General features: G+C 49.1%; 2 protein-coding genes and 1 pseudogene across 2 annotated transcripts; 1 reads left to right on the top strand and 2 right to left on the bottom strand.

Annotated features, from left to right (window-relative positions):
• Positions 1 to 2,954: 2,954 nt before the first annotated feature.
• LOC123057067 (cysteine-rich repeat secretory protein 55-like) lies at positions 2,955 to 3,686 on the bottom strand (annotated as a pseudogene).
• Positions 3,687 to 6,155: 2,469 nt separating this feature from the next.
• Positions 6,156 to 16,411, bottom strand: LOC123062813 (uncharacterized protein slr0889). Its single transcript, XM_044486486.1, has 12 exons — positions 15,903 to 16,411; positions 15,647 to 15,775; positions 15,291 to 15,485; positions 15,063 to 15,110; positions 14,841 to 14,969; positions 14,098 to 14,222; positions 12,843 to 12,953; positions 12,493 to 12,601; positions 12,281 to 12,399; positions 6,893 to 7,046; positions 6,575 to 6,719; positions 6,156 to 6,426 (listed from the first exon to the last, which is right to left on the bottom strand). The coding sequence occupies exons 1-12, from the start codon at positions 16,020 to 16,022 to the stop codon at positions 6,377 to 6,379; spliced, it is 1,434 nt and encodes a 477-aa protein (XP_044342421.1). The 5' UTR covers positions 16,023 to 16,411; the 3' UTR covers positions 6,156 to 6,376.
• Positions 16,245 to 18,289, top strand: LOC123062814 (uncharacterized). Its single transcript, XM_044486487.1, has 4 exons — positions 16,245 to 16,410; positions 17,326 to 17,433; positions 17,671 to 17,735; positions 17,902 to 18,289. The coding sequence occupies exons 1-4, from the start codon at positions 16,306 to 16,308 to the stop codon at positions 18,047 to 18,049; spliced, it is 426 nt and encodes a 141-aa protein (XP_044342422.1). The 5' UTR covers positions 16,245 to 16,305; the 3' UTR covers positions 18,050 to 18,289.
• Positions 18,290 to 20,175: the final 1,886 nt, after the last annotated feature.

The following is a 20,175-nucleotide window of genomic DNA, read 5'->3' as shown; positions in this document are numbered from 1 at the left end:
GAGTTCTGCGTGCCTCGGGTGCCCTCGATGCACCGGCGTGGCCGTTGGCTGCGGGGCGGCGCGGTGGGTGGCTGGCCGGCTGCGCCCACTCGGCCCAGATCTGGGCCCTATCGGGCCCCATCTGGGCTGGGGCGGGCCTGCGGTCCGGGGCGCGACGGCATGGCTCCCTGGTGGTGAGACGAGGTGGCCGTGGTTGCGGTGGTGGTGGCTCCGGCGGCCGGTGTGCTGCAGCGTGGCTGCAGGGAATGTCTGGACCCGTTGGGGTCCGGCCGGGCCGATGGTGGTCTGGCAAGTCCCTGTCGCTATGTCCGGTCGGCTCCGCGCGGCGGTGGAGGTTGTTCCCTCCTGTCGGCTGCGTTGCGGTTGCCTCCGAGCCTGATGTCTTCTCTTCCTAGCTCCAGGTCTCGTGCTGGCGGCCTCATAGATACGGTGAAAATGGTGTGATATCCGTGGTGGCACAGGCTGGTGGGCGGCATGTTGGGCGGTGCGCTTTCGATTGTCTGAGTTGGCGATGGTGGTTTCGGGGCAAGAGAAATCTCTGGCGGCTCGTTCTCCACCGGCGCGATTGCGCCCGTGGGCATTGCCGGACCCTCCTGAGGGGCGTCGGTGATACCCCTTCCCCACTGCCGTCCGTGTACCGAGAAAAACCCTAGGACTTGTCCGGGCAGCAGCGGCATCGTCGTCGCATTTCTTTCTGAAGATGTTGCTTGGTACGCGAGGCTTTGGAGTGCTTGGCGGGCGGTGGTTCTTCTTCGGTGGGTGCAGCGGGTGTCGGTCATCTTCACTTAGTTGAGCTGCTGGCGTCGGCATTTGTTTCTTTTTTCTTTCTCTCCTTTTTCTTTTGGGCTTGATTGTGCTGCGGCCTCAGCAAGCTGGTTGTATCGGTTGGACGTTGCTTTATAATCTAAAGCAGGGGGGAAACCCTTTTTCTTAAGTAAGGGCAACTCCAACATGGTGACCCCATTTCGTCTGTTTCGGTCCGTTTGGTGCGGAACGGACAAATGCGATGGCCCAACGCATGACCCCAACCCTAAATTGTGTTTGTTTTGTGTCCAGCTCGATCCATTTCCTGAGAAAAATTGCTCTGAGTTTGCGTCCAGACGGACAGCAAACGGACACACACGTTCTCTCCTTGTTCTCCATCAGGCCCGCGTGTCGGCCGTCCAACTACTCACCACCGGCCCCATTTAAGTTGCACGGGAAGGGCACGCTTGTTAGCCACCCATCCGCACCAAGTGTCCTTCTAAATGTCCAAGCCATGGACCGGCCAGTCCACCTCATCTTTACACTGCCGCTTCGCCACCTTCCACACACCCTTTCTGCCCCCTCCAACCCCGACAAGCCCTAGAGCACCTCGCCGGCCACCGCCACCACCCACAATGGGTATGTGGAAGTGGGTCCCCGGCAAGAAGGCCAAGCACAACCACGAGGCGGGCTTGTCCTCTGGTTCGCAGGGGCCGAGGAGCGTCGGCGACTTCTCCAACTCGGTCGCCTCGTCGCGCATCAGGTCGTATGTGAAGATCCAGATTTGCCGATGAAACTGGGAGACAACCACCCTGCTTCCTTGGCAGGATGCCCGTGTTGGTCGTCCTGATGAGCGTCTGTGCCCGCCTCTTGGAGAGCAACCGCCGGCGATGTCAGATCCCGGTGCATCTCCTCGACGACCCAAGGTACGATGTGGAGTCACCCCTTTGGGATACTTGGTTCCGTGATGAGCAGGACATGCGGCGGCAGACATATTTTGCCGGTCGTGCTCATATCCCGCCACCGGCCCGTGAGCGTGCTCCCAGCCCTCCAAGTGCACGCGGGCATGCCAGGTCGCGCGCATGCACGCCCTCGCCGCCCCCGCCACCACTGCATCAACCGATGACGGCCGAAGAGGAGGAGGAGCTGGTGTGAAGGGTGCTTAAGGACTCCAAGAGGGAGTATGAGCGGGCCAGTGGGACGTCCTTGATGTGTAGATGGCACTGTCGATCGCCGACGACGTCGCCACCCCAGACTCGAGGGGATGGAGGAGCCGAACGACGCGGAGCCCCGGAGGCGGCGGGCTAGTCCTAGTCATGGACTATGACCCTGCCATGTACGCCGGAGTTGGTGTCAGCACCGGCCATGTGGGTTGGGGCCGACACATGGTCACCATCCCGCGTGCCACCGCCGCCCCTTGTAGTGCAGGCGCCACCAGCCCACCTGTGGTAGCTGCATCGCTTCATCGACCTTAGCACAGACAAGGGAGACGACGACGGCATGCCGTGAGGACGACGGTGACGGCCGATCTAGGGTTTCATTTGAAGTTTACGTTCGTTTTTTATGTTTTAAGTTTAATGCACGTGGACAGTTTGGCCGTGAGAACTTTATTGTAATATATAATTATTGTTTAAATTGCTTTTTATGTCTTTTTTAGATTTGAATTTAAATTTAAATTTAAACCCGGACGCTTTTGCCAAAAGTGTGTCGCAACGTTGGGTGCACCGGCCAGCGGACGGCCACAAATAGACACGCATGTTCGTTTTGCCGATGCAAACGGACATAATCGGAACAAATTGAACGTCCCTTCACGATCGTGCGTTGGAGTTGGACTAAGCCTACGTCGTAGGTGTAGCTAAGCCTGGGAATAGTTTGTAATCCAGATTGAATCCAGCCCAACCCATACAGGTATAAAGGCATCAACCAAACCAAACCAGACTAAATAGTGAATGCTACAATCCAAACCAATCCAAACTGTACGTATTTTCAAGCCAAACCAATCCAAATTATTCGCCCGCATAGAGTCTGAAACTGAAGTTTCAAACCAAGGGTGTGTCCGATTACTACGGGAAGAGAAGAGAGGCGTTGGAAGGGCGATTAGCTGCTGCTGCATGTGCATGTTACTCACCACAATGTACGTGCATCGTACATAGAACATCCTATAATGCTAGATATAAGCACTGTAGTTGACTATAGCTGAACTCCATCCATCACGGGTTAAGGAGATCCTGTTTGCACTGTCCGACCTCGTCGGCCAACTCGCCGGCGCCGTTGAGCGGGAAGAAGTAGCGGTACACCTCATAGAGCACCATGCAACTGTTGTATATCATGCGGTCTGACAGTAGTTGGGCAGCTCGGCCACTGTGTGCACCACGCACAGCCCGCAGTCCGCCGCCGTGATGTCCCTAGCGCAATACCCAAGCCTGTAGATGGTCGTCATGGTTCCGCCGCCGCCGCATCTGAGATGCACCGTGTCCGTTGCCAGCTCATTGTTCGCGGCGTTGCCGGACATGAACTTACCCTGCGCTCGGTCGAAAGTGACCAGGTCCATGCCGGTGGTGTTCTGGGTGTTGAGGAGAAGGCTTAGCTTGTGGCCCGTGCCCGCACTGCCGCGGCCACGCAGAGCGCTCAGTCCTGCCGGGGGACATTGCCGCAGCACTGCACAAGGCTCCAGATTGCCGAGGAGGAGGAGCAGACGATGGCCGTGCCGTAGTAAGCCGAGGCTCGCGAGACGAGCGCCCAAAGAACTTGGTCGATGCTGGTCTGCGTCTCCGTGTTGGTGCAGTACACGCCGATCAAGTACATGACAGAGCACGGACATGTCATTGAGAGAGCAGGAGCATGGTCGACACCGGCAGTGGAGAAGACGAGGAGGACGTTACCAATGCATGCTTTCTTTGATCCGGAAGGGAATCTGGTCGCTGATTTAGTTCTCGATCCATGGGTTGGAACGGTTTGAGACCGTTTGGTCTATGACCAGACCAAACCAGACCAAGCCGACAATAGGAAAAACCCAAACCAAACCAGTCTCAGTCTACATTAGGAGGCCAGCCCATTTAATCCAAACCAAAGGAGACCAATAGGAAAACCGATCTGAAACTATAGTTTCAGTCCAAACCATTCCGAGGTTTAGGTGTAGCGAAGTCCCTTGCTTCGCAGGGGGTGCTCGCTCTCTTGCCGCAGCGCACGCCGTCGCTCAGTAACGCCCCGGGGCCACTGGCCGCGGGCCCGGTCCGCATGGCTGCTGCCGAGCCTGCCCACTTTGGTGCCATCCGGCCTGCGCACTCCTGTGGACGCGCTTGCCGTTTCGGTGAAAGGCGATCGCCCCGAGGCTTGAGCGCTTTTGATCGACGCCCTGCTCCTTGCCCCTTCCGCAAGCTGCGCGCATACCCTGCAGCCAAAGCCTGAGCTGCCCGACCAAGACCGAGTAGACCGGACGCCAGGCAGGCGGGTCCCACCGATGAAGATAGCTGCACTGCGCACGGCAAAGCTCCCGCACCCCACAGCGACACGCTGGCTCTCTGTGTGGAGGGCGATGCCTCTCGCACCCTGCAGCCCCAACCCGTGCTGCCCGACCAAGCAAAGCCGAAGCCGTCCATGGTAGGGTGGTACTGCTGGCGCCATGCAGCAGGTGGATCCCACCGCTGATGATAGCTGCACAGGGCAAGCGTCAACACCCACGCCAAAAGAAAAAGAAAAAAATCTGTGCAGGCCGACGTCCCTGCGTACCGGATGTCAGGATACGATTTGCTGAGACCTGTCCGTGCTCGGCATCCTACGGAGGACGCGCGGCCGCTTCTGGTTTCGTCCCCTTGGCCCAGTCGTCGACGAATAGCGCCGGCGAAGTGTGCCCCGTCCACGGCGGTCACGGCGCTCTTCTTTCCTCGACGGCGGTGACCTGTACGCAGGCAGCACGCCTGCTCCGGGCGCGCGCTCGTTGTCGTGCAGTCTCGAGGGACCGGTAGCGGGGCTAGGCTTGGTCTCGTTAATTAATTCTCTTAGCTCACGGGTGCGTAGTTGGTGCTGCCAATGCTGCAGTTCGACGACTAGCCGTTGTTCTCCACAATTTTCATGGTCACTCTGATCTCGTTGGCCATCTTGTGCCGTCGTTTTTCCTACTATATATATGCGCCGTTCGGTAACGCGGGGCGACGGTGCTCTAGAATTGATGGGAAGGCGGCGGCATAATACTCGTGCTGCAACGTGTCCATTGATGTACATGCTTGAGTCCTCGTCTCTTCGGCAACTTGACAGATCAAAAGACAGCAAGAGCAAGGGAGACATGACGGAGGCGGCCGTGCGGCATGCCGAGGAGCTCGGCGCACGAGGGATTGCGGCGGCGTCGTGGTGGGCGGCAGGCAACTCGTGGTCGTGGGAATGTGAGATCATGGGCTGGGTCGTGCGCCATGCCCGTGTGCTCGGGAAAGACAGATGGGATTGCACGCTACTGGAGCGGAACTGTGATCGAGCCGAGGGGACGAAACCAGAGCAGCCGAGCGTCTTCCGTCGGATGCCGAGCGCGCACAGTCGTATCCGGCACGCAGGAGCGCGAGTTTGCGCACGGTCTGCACTTTTTTCCCCGACACGCTGGCTCTCTCTCAGGAGAGCGATGCCTCTCAGCCTCTCGGGCCCCTGGGTGACTTTGGACCAAGGCCTCGCTGCTCGGTCCTTCCCGGAGTTTGATTTGACTCCTGAGCAGGCCTCGTCTGGGCATCATGTGCCTGACGGAGACGAGGTTGTGGATGACCACGTCGTTCCTGTGGACATAATTTGGCCGAGATAACGAAGGACCTGTGGAGTGTGGAGAATTTTTTTTTTTTTTTTGAGAATCGAGTGTGGAGAAATGGCATATCCTATTTGGCGCATAGGTTGCTATTGTAGCGCGTACCATCGCTACGCGAAGATGACGGGCCAGCCCACGTAAGCTATTCGGGACTGGAGACTCCCCTTCCGGTTTTTCTTTTTCTTTCTCCGTGTTTTTCTTTTTGTTGTTTTCTTGTTTTTAAAATTTTCGTTTTTGTTTTTTTTCCTTTATTTTCTTATATTCCTTTTTACCCTGCTCACCCGAGCTCATATGAGGCCGATCTAAGAAACTCCATGTCTGCAAATGTGCCACAACTTTTAAACGAGGTAAAAAAATCTGTCAGGCGTCTCAAAAGGGATAAGTGAAACCTGGTGAAATCTGGATTTACTTCACTTCCATCTGCATTATCCTCTTTTCTTCTTCTTATGTGAGTAGCTTTCAGCGTAAAATCATGTCTAGTACTCCCTCCGTCCCAAAATAAGTGTTACTACAAAGTTATACTAAATTACTGATACTTATTTTGGGACTGAGGGAGTAGATGCTAACAGAACCTATTCACTTTCTAATAAAATCCCAAACCTTCTGAACCAAACAAGGAAAGCCCAAATGAAATTATATATTTTTCTCTGATTTCTTTCCTTCCTTAAAATTACATGTTTCTCGTCATATTATATATAATTTGTGATCAAAGACAAACAAATAATCAGTATCAAATGCTCCTGCACTACAACCTCGCAAAAAGGTAAAAAAAAATGCCTTTTGGTTACTGCCAGTTCGTTACAAAATGATTTACATATTGGTTCTTTGGCTGTCGTCATCTCTACTTCCCTAAAAGAACCTTCTAAGGAAACTTCTTCTTGGTCTTCTTGATTTTACATCTGAACAAGAACACAAATAGTTCAAGTTAGTCAACCTGAAAGACACTATGGATATAAAGAGCTGTAGCAAGCAGCACAATGGAAACCATGATGCTTGCTGATTAGATTTGACTCATCGACAGATGTACCAATATGCTGAAAGTACTACCTTTTATTCTCCCAGCCTTTAACAAAGCTTCCTCAGCAATTGGTTTCCATTGCTGAGCACAAGAAAAACGGAGGCCCATCCCTACAGTCAGCCCGCGCAACAGTTGTATCGTTCGAAGCACCGAAAATAATTCCTCTGGGAAGCTCTTCAAGTAGGAAAGCAAATAGAAAGAAGACATTTTAGAAGGAAGTTAAACTGCACCAATACACAAATCATTTGTATGCCTGTAAGAGTTTTCAAGTAAATGGAGGAGCAACAACATATGCCAATTGTCTTTCATGTTTGAACTATGGAAGTGCAGATAATACAGTCGCATACCTCTACTCCAACTTTATTCAGTGAAGAATCATCAGCAAAGGGCGAGAGCACGGTTACTCCAGGCGGTAATCTTGTATCAAACATTCTAAGAGATAACTGAAACAGTTCTTCTAGCTCATTGTCTGCTATACTCCATGTTTTGAAACCAAATTCACTGAAACATTTGATAAATCCATAAGAAAAACAAGTAATATGCCAACAGTTACTCACCAACAAATCATGACTCCATTAAAAATATTTATTATGCTGACCCATTGGCCCAAGATTGTTCTCTTACAAACTAGCACATAAAAAAACTGAAATTTCTGTTTTAACTGAAAACTGTGCGGCCCTCAACACCCTCTTTCATTTTAAATAAAAGGGCAAGGAGATATTTTTTAAGGAGCCTAAACTAGGGATGATGCTGTTGACAATTTCAGTGTTCCTTTGTTCATAAATGGTCTGTTCCATGCTGCAATGATGAAAGCCTCCAATGAGAAAGGCTTGCTGAAGGCGATTTTGGCCACGCTGATCATGTGATTGCAATCCGAGGTGACGTCTAGCTGAATGCAGATAGCTTGCCAGCAGGAGGTGCTGAAGGGGCACCTCCAAAATAGACGATCCCTGGTTTTTAGGCTGCCAGCAGTACAAAGGACGCAGTTGGAATCTTCACCTACTTGATAGTTTCGGTGAACGAGCATATCCCTGTCGCTGAGAAGAAGCCACGAGAAATCTTCAGTTTGGAAGTGCATTTGGATATCCAAACACGAGATAAGCTGGTGTCTGACTGTGCTGGAAAGCAAGATTGTAGAATTTCTTGGAATAGTAGAAGGTGTTCGCCCAGGAGTAACTTCAGGTATCAGATGCATGAACTCATGTAGTTCATATAAAGCTTGAATGAAGAGAGTAAGGTAGAAAAAGGTCTAGCGGCTCAGGGAGGGAGGGGAGAATTAGATTTACAATGAGGAGCCGCCTTAACTCTTGAAGTTCATCAAAAGCTTCAACGGATAGAAAAGTGGAAAAGGTCTAGCGACTCAGACAGAGAGATAAAGAGAGATGGAGGGGGGAGCCTAAGAGGGTTGTGTTGTCAGTACTGTCAGTCAATACACTTAAGCTTGACGAGCCCATTGTCCAAAATATTCGACACTTGTGGGTTCAGTTAACGACGGCCAAGATCTTGTGAGAGTGAATGAAGGGAGATCCAATACAGACTGTTACTACTTACTACAGCACTTATTCACTGTTTACTTTTACATTCCAATTAAAAGAGCCCAGCTACAGGGAACCATTGTAACGAACTCTATATATGCTGTTTTGGCTTGTTAAGAAAGTAAGAGAAGAGATACAACTTTAGAGTAAAGTAGTTAGTGTATCTCGCCTCCTTTCCTGGCGATTTTCCTTTTCCACTGTCGAACTCGACAAACACAAATTTAATACAAAGAAGGCTTAGAGACCTAGGGGAGTGCGATCTTGTGACCTAGGCGACTTTCTGCAATCTTGTGAAAGCTTCATTATGAGCTGTTTTACAGGTGGCCTTCAAGCAGACATTAAGCATGACGTGAGTGGTCAGAGACCTAGGAGAGTGCTGGAAGCTTATTGGTATGCAAAGATGTATGAAAATGCTGCTAATGCAAAGAAGGCTTATTATTAATCCACTATGCAGAAACCAAGAGCAACATTTGCCCCTACTCCTCACAGACCACACTTTAACAGAAACCATGCTGAGCGAGTTCATCCAGCTGGGAATCAGACTGAGGGCCTGTTCTGATCTCCTCCCACTTCACACTTCTAAAAAATTCTGCTCGAAGCCATCCCGAACGATATAGCTTCCCGAAGCCGAAATCCAGGAAGCCACGATGGGCTGTAGTTCATTTTTGCAAAGCGACCGATTCCCAGCTTCCCCTTTTTGTGAATCTGAAGTTGCTGTTATTTACGGCCGAATTGCCACCACCAAGAAAACGTTTCGCTCACCTTCCCCTCGCTCGATCCCGCAGAACAGCCCGCTTGCTGACAACTCCCTCCCCCTCATTTCTCCTCTGTAACCCTACCGCCGCTGCCACGCCCAACAGCCCCCGCCGCCGGCCAAATCGTCGACTCTGACTACAGATCCGGTCGCCTCTGGCCGGATCCCGTCGTCTCCGCCGTCCGTCGCGCCTGGTACACGGAGCTGCGACTCCGTGGCTTGGAGGATCTGGCCCCAGCGCCATTGACGCCCTAGCAGTTTGGTCCGAAATGGGCCCTTTCCAGCCGGCCCAAGGTGGCAGAAGCGGGCCTTGAGCGCCCCAGCTGGGCTGTCTGGTCATCCAGTCGCTGGGAGAAGCTGTTGGCGCTCCAGAACGTTTTCACATCGCCAGCTGAAGCAAGAAGCCGGATAAGAAGCTAGATATGAGAAGTTGAGAAGTTAGATGGTTTCAGAACAGGCCCTGAGTAAGACAATGTTGGTATTGTAAAGAACCTTGGAACAGAGAGCATAGATGTAGACGAGGCAGAACTCTCCATATCATGCAGGAGATTGATGATGATACAGTTGAATTAGAGGAACAAGAGACTTCACCTACACCAGATCAAGCTTATCACACAGCTCCTAATACTCCAGAACACCCAGAGCAAAAATCTGAAGTTATGTTGATATCTTGTCATGCGGTAGCTGGCACAGGAGGCCCTGCTACATTTTCACTGGTGATTAACATGGGGGGACATCAAGCAGTGGCGCTTGCGGATAGTGGCAGTTCACACACTTTTATTAACTATGACTTTGCTCTTACTGCTAACTGTCATTTACACAGTACACAAGTTAAGAGGGTCAGTGTGGCTGGTGGGGAACGATTACAGTCTACTGCCATTGTCCCTCTCACTACCTACTTCATTCAGGGAAAGAAGTTTTCTTCTGTCTTTAAAACCCTGCCCCTCCACAGTTATGATATCATTTTGGGATGTGATTGAATGTGTAAAGTCAGTCCTATTACAATGGATTTCGACATGAGAACTTTGACCGTGCACAGAAATGGTCTTCCTATTGTTTTCACTGATCACAATACAGCTCCTGCTAAGTCCCTGGTTACACCTACTGCTATGAGCAATCTGTTGACTAAACCTGTGATGGGATATATTATACAGATGTATGCACTAGAAACAGAGGAACCAGTGACTACAAACATTCAGAACCCCCTTGTTCAGAATATACTGGATAACTTCCCTCTGGTCTTTTCTGAACCTACATCACTGCCTCCAAACAGGGATTGCAACCACAAAATCCCTTTGACTGCTGGAGCTCAACCACCTAACCTCAGACCTTATAGAGTTCCACACATGCAAAAAGGGGCGATGCAGGAGATAATCAAGAAAATGATTAAATCCATGGACATATACAACCGAGCTTGAGTCCTTATTCTTCTCTTGCTGTTATGGTTAGAAAAGAAAGATGGCAGTTGGAGACTGTGTGTTGACTAGAGAACTGAACTCTATCACAATCAAGAATAAGTACCCAATGCCAGTATTTGAGGATCTTCTGGATGAACTACATGGAGCAAAAATCTTCTGCAAGCTGGATCTAATATCATGGTACCATCAAATCAGAATGGCAACTGAAGGTACACCCAAAACAGATACATTCAGTCCAGCAGTTCAGTTAACAGTTCTGCACAAGCTGAAAGAAAATCTCCAAGTTGCTCAAGAATGCATGAAAATGCAAGCTGACAAGTTAAGGACAGAAAGACAATTGAAGGAAGGAGCAATGGTTTATATCAGAATCCAACCTTATCGCCAGAATGCATTTGGGTTAAGGGGGTCGTTGAAACTGCGATCTAAGTATTATGGACCTTTTAAAGTGCTACAGAGAATTGGTCAGGTGTCCTATAAACTGCAGCTACCAGATACAGCAGCAATTCATCTTGTGTTCCAATCAGCTAGCCCAAAGAACATGTTGGCAAACATGCTGTTCCACTCCCTCATGTTCCATTAGTTACTGAACATGGCAATATCAAGACGACTTTTCCATCGTTCAAGCCATGAGGATAAGGCTGATCTCAAGTGGATGGCATTGTCAGTGCCGTCAGTCAATACACTTAAGCCTGACGAGCGCAGTGTCCAAAATATTCGACACTTGTTGGTTCAGTTAACGGACGGCCAAGATCTTGTGAGAGTGAATGAAGGGAGATTCGATACAGACTGTTACTATACTACAGCACTTATTCACTGTTTACTTTTACATTCCAATTAGAAGCACCTGGCTACAGGGAACCATTGTAATGAACTCTATATATGCCATTTCGGCTTGGAAAGAAAGCAAGAGAAGAGATACTGAGATACAACTTTAGAGTAAAGTAGTTAGTGTATCTCGTCTCCTTCCCTGGTGATTTTCCTCTTCCCCTGATGAACTCGACGAACCCTAGCCATTTCCACCCCTATCCACCTCAAATCCCTGTCTGGGGCGTGACATGTGTCCCCCCGAGTGATGCTACAGCTTGCATTGTTAAGGAGTTTGTCAGAAAGAATGGTGGTGTCCTTCCACAAGAATGAACCTGTAGAGCTGAAGGCGTGCAGACCAACCTCACGTAGTGTTTCTAGACAAGTTGTACCAAGGGGATGTCGAGCTTGTTGTACAATTTACTACGGAATTTCAGGAGAGGAGCTCATTCTGGACTGAGAAATCAGGATACCAATCACCATTCAGCTTCGGCTTGCAGACCTTGTTCCAGGTAGCCATCAATTTAGATCTAATCATGATTTCCGAATTTCCCACAGGTATATACAGCAAGCGCAGTCAATAGTTTCTTTAACCCCCTCTGGCAACCTCAAGGAGCAATTTGGGTGGGCAGCAGGCTAAGGACAGATCTAGCGACAAGGATGTGTTGCCCAAGGAAAAGGAAGGAAGAGTTCGATATACGCCTTCGTTCAATACGCTCATTGAGGGGGCATAATCACAGATTTTGGATCTTGACAGGTCAAGAGGGAGCCTTACATACGTCGAAGGAAAGGTGCCAGTGTTCAAGAAAGAGAAAAAACAGTGAAAAAGGCCAGCCAGGTATTGAGTTCTGCCTTCTGGAATATTGATGGATAGCACACATAAACCAGCCAATTTGCCAAAAGTCTCAAGAAGCCCTTTGAGGTAAAGAAGCTGGCGAGGACAGGCCTGCATGACCAAGGGCATGTCGTGTGTGTATAGGATAATGGAAAATCCACCTCAGCAATGTGAAGAAGTTACTTGAGCAGATCTGACAGGCCTTGTTGATGATGGCTTGCAGGAGATCCACAGCCAGAATATGGAGAGGGCACAGAGGGTCCCTTAAGGAATATCAGGCCAGCAGTCGATTTTTTTTTAACTAGGACTATTGATTTGAATTTACTGTCCTTGTATAGATCTAATTATCACATGAAAAATGACATAACATAAAAAGAGATTGAGTTTACCTGAGACTTTCTTTAGTTCTCAAAAGGTCATCATCGGCCATGGCAATGACAAGATTTGCATAAGCCAGTCGTAAATCCTCTGGCATTTCTTTCACTTGTCCATAGTCAAGCAAAGCTACCTAATAGAGGGTCACCATTAAAGAATATTCATCTAAAAATAGGTCTTTGCCATAAGGAAATATCTTGACATTTTTGTAATAAGCATCACTTGCCTCTGTGTTGTTGCAGATAAGGATGTTTCCTGGGTGTGGATCTGCATGGAAAAAGCCATCCTTCAAGATCATTTGGCCATAAGCAAGTGTAAGATCCGTCAGAATCTTCCTGCATTAAAGGAGAATATATCTTTTGAGATGGCTAGAGCACTCAAAGGAATTGAAGAAAGGACATGTTTGACATAAAAATTAAATTTAATACAAATATAAGGAGGGCAATAGCTATGTGCGTGTGTGTGTGTGTGTGTGTGTGTGTGTGTGTGTGTGTGAGAGAGAGAGAGAGAGAGAGAGAGTATGCCTCATAAAATAAGGAAATGAGAACCATACTCTTTTGGGATGAAGGGGCTTACTGCTTTGCCATTGCTGCAAGCTTACCAGCAGGATCAATTCCTCTTTTAGACATTTCACTGCTGAGATTCATTATTGGAGTTCCTTGTATGAATTCCATGACCAAGACCTCCCTATCAAAGAAAAAAAATGTCTCAACAAAATGAAGTAAGACAAACTGATGACATGTACATTTTGCAAAGAAACAGAAGACAGAGTTGTGGCTCAACAAAATGAAGTCACTATTGCCAGAGATCTGCCCAACATCAAAGGGCAAAATATTCAGAGAAAAAGCAATTCTATGGTCCATGGCCTTGCCCAGTACTGTAGGGGGGGGGGGGGGGTTATACCCAGTAACACACACGCATGATCAGGCCACGGCCACACACCGGCCACTAACACACGCACGAATGGATCACCAGGCCACTATGCTGGCTATTAACGACACAACCGACATGCACGTCCACGATCCAGCGCTCACGTAGCTTTCTACTACCAGCCACGAAGACCCAGCCGTTCCTAAGAAGCAGCTAACAACCTCATGCCTAGCTAACTAACTGGAGTCTATCCGTGACTAATTAATTTCCTCGTCTGCTGCATGCGCCACACACACACGCTGGTCACCACACCTAGACGTGGTTTACTCCTAACATTGTGTACCGCCCTGCGTGTCGAAGCAGGTCTTGCGCGATTGTAAGAACTCTATTCTCATTGACTAATACAGTGCCTAACTTGCTAATGAGCTTTTCATTTGTATAAAAGGAAATAAGTTCATACAAATGACACATTTCCTACATTTGTAGTACAAGAAGAATAACAAGGCATGGTATAAAATCAGCAACACACTTTTGATGTGATGAAGTGGCAAAAATAAATGAATTCATGATGGATAATGATTCGCTCATGAACTCTAAAAATCCTAACCAGACAACACATTAGAATTCAGCCGGAGGAACGCAAGATAGAGGGGCAGCTAGATCAATAAAATTATAGATTAAAGGACAGATAAAGGGTAAACCAATTACATAACATATTTAATGCCTGTCTGACCAGTACAGACTAATGCAAGTATTCATTATATGTAAGGAAGCCTCACAAAGGATATCGTTTTTGGAACAGAAGCAAAGCCTGCAACTACCAGATGACCCATTATAACTTCTCTAATGAATCCTTCCGAATGATGCAAGCTTTTTATTTACTTGTAACTGTGGTGCAGAAGTAGGATTCAGTAAAACCTGAAAAACAGGTTTTGCTGATTAAGAAGATATGACAATGTACCTGCTAATCATTCCAGGAATCACACGAGGCACCATAACTGGAGGTTTCTTATTGCTGACACGTAAGAATTCTCGTATTCTTTCCATTGCTCTCGCTTCTCGCACAAAATCAAACTCATAGCATATCTATGGAAACAATGAAGCCAAAAGATCAATAATTCACAGAAAATGGTTAAATTATTAGTTTTGATCTCAGAAAAGGTGCACATTCTTATGAAAACAAATTATACTTTCTCGTATCTCTTGGCGCATAAGAACCAAACTGGCACTCACATAACATATACTCGTATAGGAGACGCATCATGCAACTTTATGCTTCGCAGTATACAGATATCTGGCCTGCTACAATCGAATACTAATAGTAAAAAAAAACACTAATAATGTCCCAGTAAATGGTTATCTTATCTTGTTTCTAATGGTCCAGATGTTGAATACTGAGATTGCACTTATTTATTTTTCCAGTAAGTAAATAGCCTTAGTGGCCCAGTTTAGTCCACTTGTGGATGTGTGGATATGATCCATCATTTTATAACAAAATCTCCATTCACTTTAAATGACACCCCATTTTTATCACAGAGTAAATGATTACATTTGAACATACAGGCCAGTCTGCCTTAATTTACAAAAAAAGAGAATAATAAAAACCGCAAGAGGCTCAATATTTCTAGATGGTTTAGAGCAGGTGCAGAGAAGTATACTAGGAGAAGCAAAAATAACAAAAGTACTAGTGAACTAAACAAAAACCTGCTTTTCCATCTCTTTTGTGGCGGAGAACAGATCAAAGTTGATGTCATATTTCTGTAAGAACAAGGCAAATGCTTGCATGTTCCGGATATCAACCATCATCAATTGTTCAGCTCCTGGATGTTGAACCTGGATAGAACCAGATCCACTAGGGCACATCAGAGCATATCAGATAAGGAAACAACCGTTTATGGAACACATACATGCAGTCCTAAGTCGTACCTTGACAGCAACATCTGTCTTTGATGATTTAAGCCTCGCTCGGTGCACCTAACCAAATATGAAGCCTATTGAGTGAGAGGCTATTGCAATTATTTTTACAATAAAATGTAGTGGCACAGGGAAACGAATGGCACATGCATAGGCCCAAGACTGAAAAGAAAAATCATGCAGAGCACCAATGTTACAATTCACCGGATCTTCAGCCAAGAGAAGTACCTAAACACGAACCTGTGCAATAGAAGCAGACCCAACAGGCTCAACTTCAAAGAAATCAAATATCTCATCAAAGCTCTTGCAGAACTGTTTCTCTACAACATCTCTGACAACTTCGATCGGCGTGGACGGAGCCTTGTCGCACAATGTAACAAGCCTCTTCACCCAGGCCGTCGGCGCCAAATCGGGCTTGCCCAGAATTTGAGCAGCCTAATCGAGATAAAAGGTGAAAGAATGTGAGTATAGCTAGGCTGTGGCATCTGTTGGAGTTAGCGAAGCTTCTCAAAATGATCCTCCGATTCATGTAAAAAAAAAAGTAGGAAAGACGACCGATCAGAGGGGAACACAGAAAGCAGCAGGCAGGGAGGGACCTTGAGGAAGAGGCCGCCGAGCTCGGAGCAGAGCGAGTACATCTTCTGGGCGCCGATCTCGTGCTGCTGCTCCCACATGGCCTCCCGCTCCTCCTCATCCTTGACGAACCCCGTGCGCAGCTGGCACACCTGAAGACCGACCAAACCAGCCAACGAAACACCACGGTGAGCTCACACGCATAGAACCGAACACCTGGCGCGCGCGCGGGCGGAGGCGCCGATGGAACAGGGGAAGGCCCGTCCTCCCCGCACGTACCTTGTAGCTGCCGTAGATGTCGACGGCGCGGACCCAGAACTGCGCGGAGCGGCTCCACGGCCGGAACCGGTCGGAGAGGCGGTCCCGCAGCTCCTGCACCTGCGCCAGCGGCGGCGGCATTGCGGTCGCCGGAGAGGGGAATGGATGGATACAGTCTAGAATCTAGATGCCCCCCTGCCTTAATGACGCGCGCCGCAACATCCGACTCGTGGCTCCAAGCGGCTGGGCGCTGCGCGTGCGTGGGCGGCGAGCTGGGGCGAAGGCGGAAAGTGGGAAAGGCGTGGGCCTTTGCCGGCCACAGAAAAGAGAAAACGCTTCCACCACGTGGTCGGGGACGGACGGCTGTGATCGCGTCGCTCCTCTTGCCGGCTCTGCTTCTGTGTGAGCTAGTCAGTAGTTCTCCATGGCGGCGGCGAGGGCGGGCGCGGCTGCCCGGCGGCTGTGCCACGCGGCGGCGGCGGCGCAGCCCCCGCGCCTGAAGAAGCTCGCGCTGCACCCGCCCAAATCCGTGAGTCGCTTGCCCCTTCCCCCTTCTTCCCTCCCTGCAGCGACGTTTTCCTCCTCCTCAGACCCCCTCAGATTTACCTGATTCCTGCTCTTCTGTGCTACCGTGGGTTGGTGGTAACTGCTCTGATTGGTCGTCTAGCCGTCTTAGCCGTTCAGTGCTTCCAGTTTCAGCTGAAATGTAAAAGTTGACGCTTCCACGGCAGCGCAGGAAAAAAGACATTCCGTGTGATGGTAATGCGCCACTTGTGAGCGCTGAAACTGACGTGAAATCCTGCCGTGCGGTCCATGGCGAGCTCCCTCCCAATCTGGTAGGGGAAAGCGACATTTGCCTCGCATTCTCCTTGCTGAGAGCTCTGGAATCTGGCATCTGATTGGTTATCCATTCCTCACCAGTCGTACTGTATTTTCGGCACGTATGCATTTCAATGACCTTATCCAGAATTCACAAATTCATTCAGTTATCTCCATTGGCTGGCTATTGCTGGTATCTTGACGGATCAATCGTTAACAAAGCGCTGTGTGATATTATTATCTGGCGATGAATTTGGAATGTAACCTAGCACCAGAGGATCTTGATGTTCAATCTTATTTCTGTCTGCGACCCTAAAGCATCAGGCATCTGCTATGACTGAAGCAAACTTACACACGACAACTTGCTACAGAGAATCTTGATATTCAATCTTATTTCTGTCTACAACCCTAAAGCATCAGGCATCTGGTATGACTGAAACAAACTTACACACAACAATTTGTTACAGAGAAAGACTCGCTTTGTCTGAATGTGATAACCATTAGCAGTTTAGCACATAAAGTTGGTTGCAAAAATTGCTAGGAAATTATTCCTCCCTGATACTAACTTGCTGCAAATGTCCTATCTCATATCAGTGATTTGAACTATGTTTCTGGTTGTTCTCAGGTAGAGGTTCAATTTGCAGATGGCAGTACATTCCATCTGTCGGCTGAGTTTCTCAGAGTCTACAGTCCAGCAGCTGACAGCAAGATCAGATCAATAGCTGGCGAGAAGGTAAACTTTTACTGTATCTTCTGTATTCCTTTTCACCACTTGAAGTGGGGAAACCATTTTTTCTCAGTTGGTAAGGGCCTGATGCTTCTATGGCAAGTTTAGAGCCGTTTGCTAACCCTGGAATGTTGACCTGTCCTACAAAACCTTGGAACAATACCCCTTTATAATATTACTAGCATATTTTGGTGGTGTGTATTTAGTTGTTTGCTAAGTATTTAACCCTTTAAATTATGCCAGGTTATATTTGGGCGCCGACATGTTGGAATAATGTCAGCTGAATCAATAGGAAACTATGGAGTCCGGTGAGGGTCATATTCTTTGTAGAATAGATTTCATGGAGATTTATCTACTTCGGACAATAGTATGCCTCCTGCAGAAAATAGTTGGTTGTGCCATCTCTATCTCTCAGAAACTATTAATTTGCTTTTGTCTGCAAGTCTCATCTATAGCGACTCTTTTGGACCACAGGATACTGTTTGATGATTTGCACAAGACTGGGATCTTCACTTGGGATTACTTGCACCATCTGGGTTCTAACAAATTCAGTCTATCACGAAATTATATCAGAACTTTGAGGAAACATGGTCTTAGTCGGGATCCTCAGAGAAGGAAATGATGATAAGTGTTTGCGTGTGTTAAACATGTAGATACGACGGAACTCAAATAGGCTTTGCCTACCATGTCCTGGAATTCAGAAAAACTGTTGCCTTGAGGGAGATGGATGGAGCTTCTGCATGTGTACGGAATCTCTTATTTAGATAACTTGGTACATAGTGACTGAAACTGTGTTTACGTTGAAAATATGGTAAAATTCTTTACACCGAGTTTATATATGTGCTGGATGGGATTGTATGTCTTTCTTGAGTTGTGCTGGTAGAATTTGTTTCCTTGTCCATTATGAATTGTGCATGAAATCGTTTGTACTCTATATTTGAGATCGAACAGGAGGTGAGGGAAAGATCATCATGGCAGCATGCTACATGTACCCCTGCTCGTGTAAACAATACTACCCTCCATGAAAGTAGTAGCCCGGTAAACAACTTCGGCATGGAGTCAATGGGCTTGCCATGGCAGATGCCTATGAATACCTTGCCGCATTTATTGTCGCGTGCCATGGGCATCTCACCGGTTAGGAGCTTGCAGCAAAATGGGCTCCTCATGAACGAACCGATACAGGGAGAACGACCTACTACCCACGATTAGATCATGGATCTTAGTTTTGCCTTCCTCCATGGCCATGCATGCCACTTCAATCTCCGATGGCAACACCGATCCTAGCTCCTCCATCAGCTTGCTGATCTTTGACAGCACCAGCTCAACCACGGTGTCCCTACTCCTTCTCGCGAGAGCATGCTCGGGATCGACAAAATTTGCACTTGGTTTACTCCAGTATCTCACTTCACAAGGACCAGTAGTAAGGTAGACACCCAAAAAGGTTAAGATACATCTTGCTTGCTTCGAAAAAAGCCTCCCGGCAACACTCTTGTCTAACCATACAGTGATACAGATGACTGAGGGAGCTTATAAAAGTGTGTACTGAAGGGGTTGGTTCACTCGAGTATCTCACATTAACACCTCTATTATATATAAAGTTCAAAAAGTTCAAATACATCTCAATTAGCTCAGCTGACCAGAGCTGGAAAACTATATAACCTGGACTCGTGGAGACAAAAACTACGTCCCACTCCTTTGACATGCTTGCGACTCATTTGATTATCACACCCCCGGCTCATGTAGATTTGACTCAATGATCATTATCACACCCCATCTCATGCAGATTAGTACGGATAAACTGCACACATCACATCATCTTCCTGGAGCATACACCCATTGATCAAGTTGGAGAAGGGCAGGTGCCCTTCTCCACTGGCATACATGCCTTTTCCATCTCCCTTCGCAGCGCCGAGACTAAGGGCATCTCCAGCCGCGCCTTCAGGAAGGCCTTCCCAGGTGTTTTTTTGCGCCGGCGCGAAAAAACGGCTCAGTCGCGCCTCCAGGAGCCCGATTTTCGCCGGCCTGGGCCGAAAACAGCGCCGGCGGACCCAGGGCGAACCCGGCCGCTGGGGGGGCGCCGGGGCGAACTGTTTTGGTGCGAAAAAGCCGCGGGCCAGCCGCGTCAGGGACACGGCGTCTCGTCTTCCCCCCAACTTCCTCGATTCCCGCGGGGAATCAATGGCAAGGCTGCCGCCGGTCAGCCTTGCCATTGATTCCTCACGGGCGGCGCGTCTCGAGACGGCGCGCCGACGCCTCCCCTCCCTCGCGCGCGTACACACGGCACGGAGCGGCTATAAAAGCCGGCGGTTCTCGCCGGTGCGCACACCAGACTCGCCCCTCGCCGCCGCCCAGCCCCTCTCTCTCCGTCTCCGTCTTCCTTTCCCGAGCGCCACCGGCAACCCCTCTCTCCCTCTCTACCATCGCCGAGCCCGTCGCCATGGCAGAGCGCTTCCCCGGAGACGAGGCGGCGGCGAACGGCTTCGGCCGGCGTTCGCTCCGCGAACAGGAGTCCTGGCTCCAGTTCCAGGCGAACATCCCGGCGCCGCCGGACATGCGCGCCGGGCCGACGGGGTGGCGGCTCAGCGACGGGGGAGTGCCCGTTCCCCCGTTACCCGACGCCGTGGCGAAGCCCACGTACTTCGCCGAGGAGGCCGAGGTCGCGCGCGCCTCCCTGACCGACGACGAGCGCTCCCTCCCCCAGTACGCCGCCGACAATCACGCGGCTTGGGCGGGGTACTTCCAGCGCCG

Source organism: Triticum aestivum, chromosome 3A (assembly GCF_018294505.1).
Source record: "Triticum aestivum cultivar Chinese Spring chromosome 3A, IWGSC CS RefSeq v2.1, whole genome shotgun sequence".
In the NCBI taxonomy this organism is placed as follows: domain Eukaryota; kingdom Viridiplantae; phylum Streptophyta; class Magnoliopsida; order Poales; family Poaceae; genus Triticum; species Triticum aestivum.
Note: the sequence above shows the minus strand (reverse complement) of the source record. Positions and strands in the feature narration are given on the sequence as shown.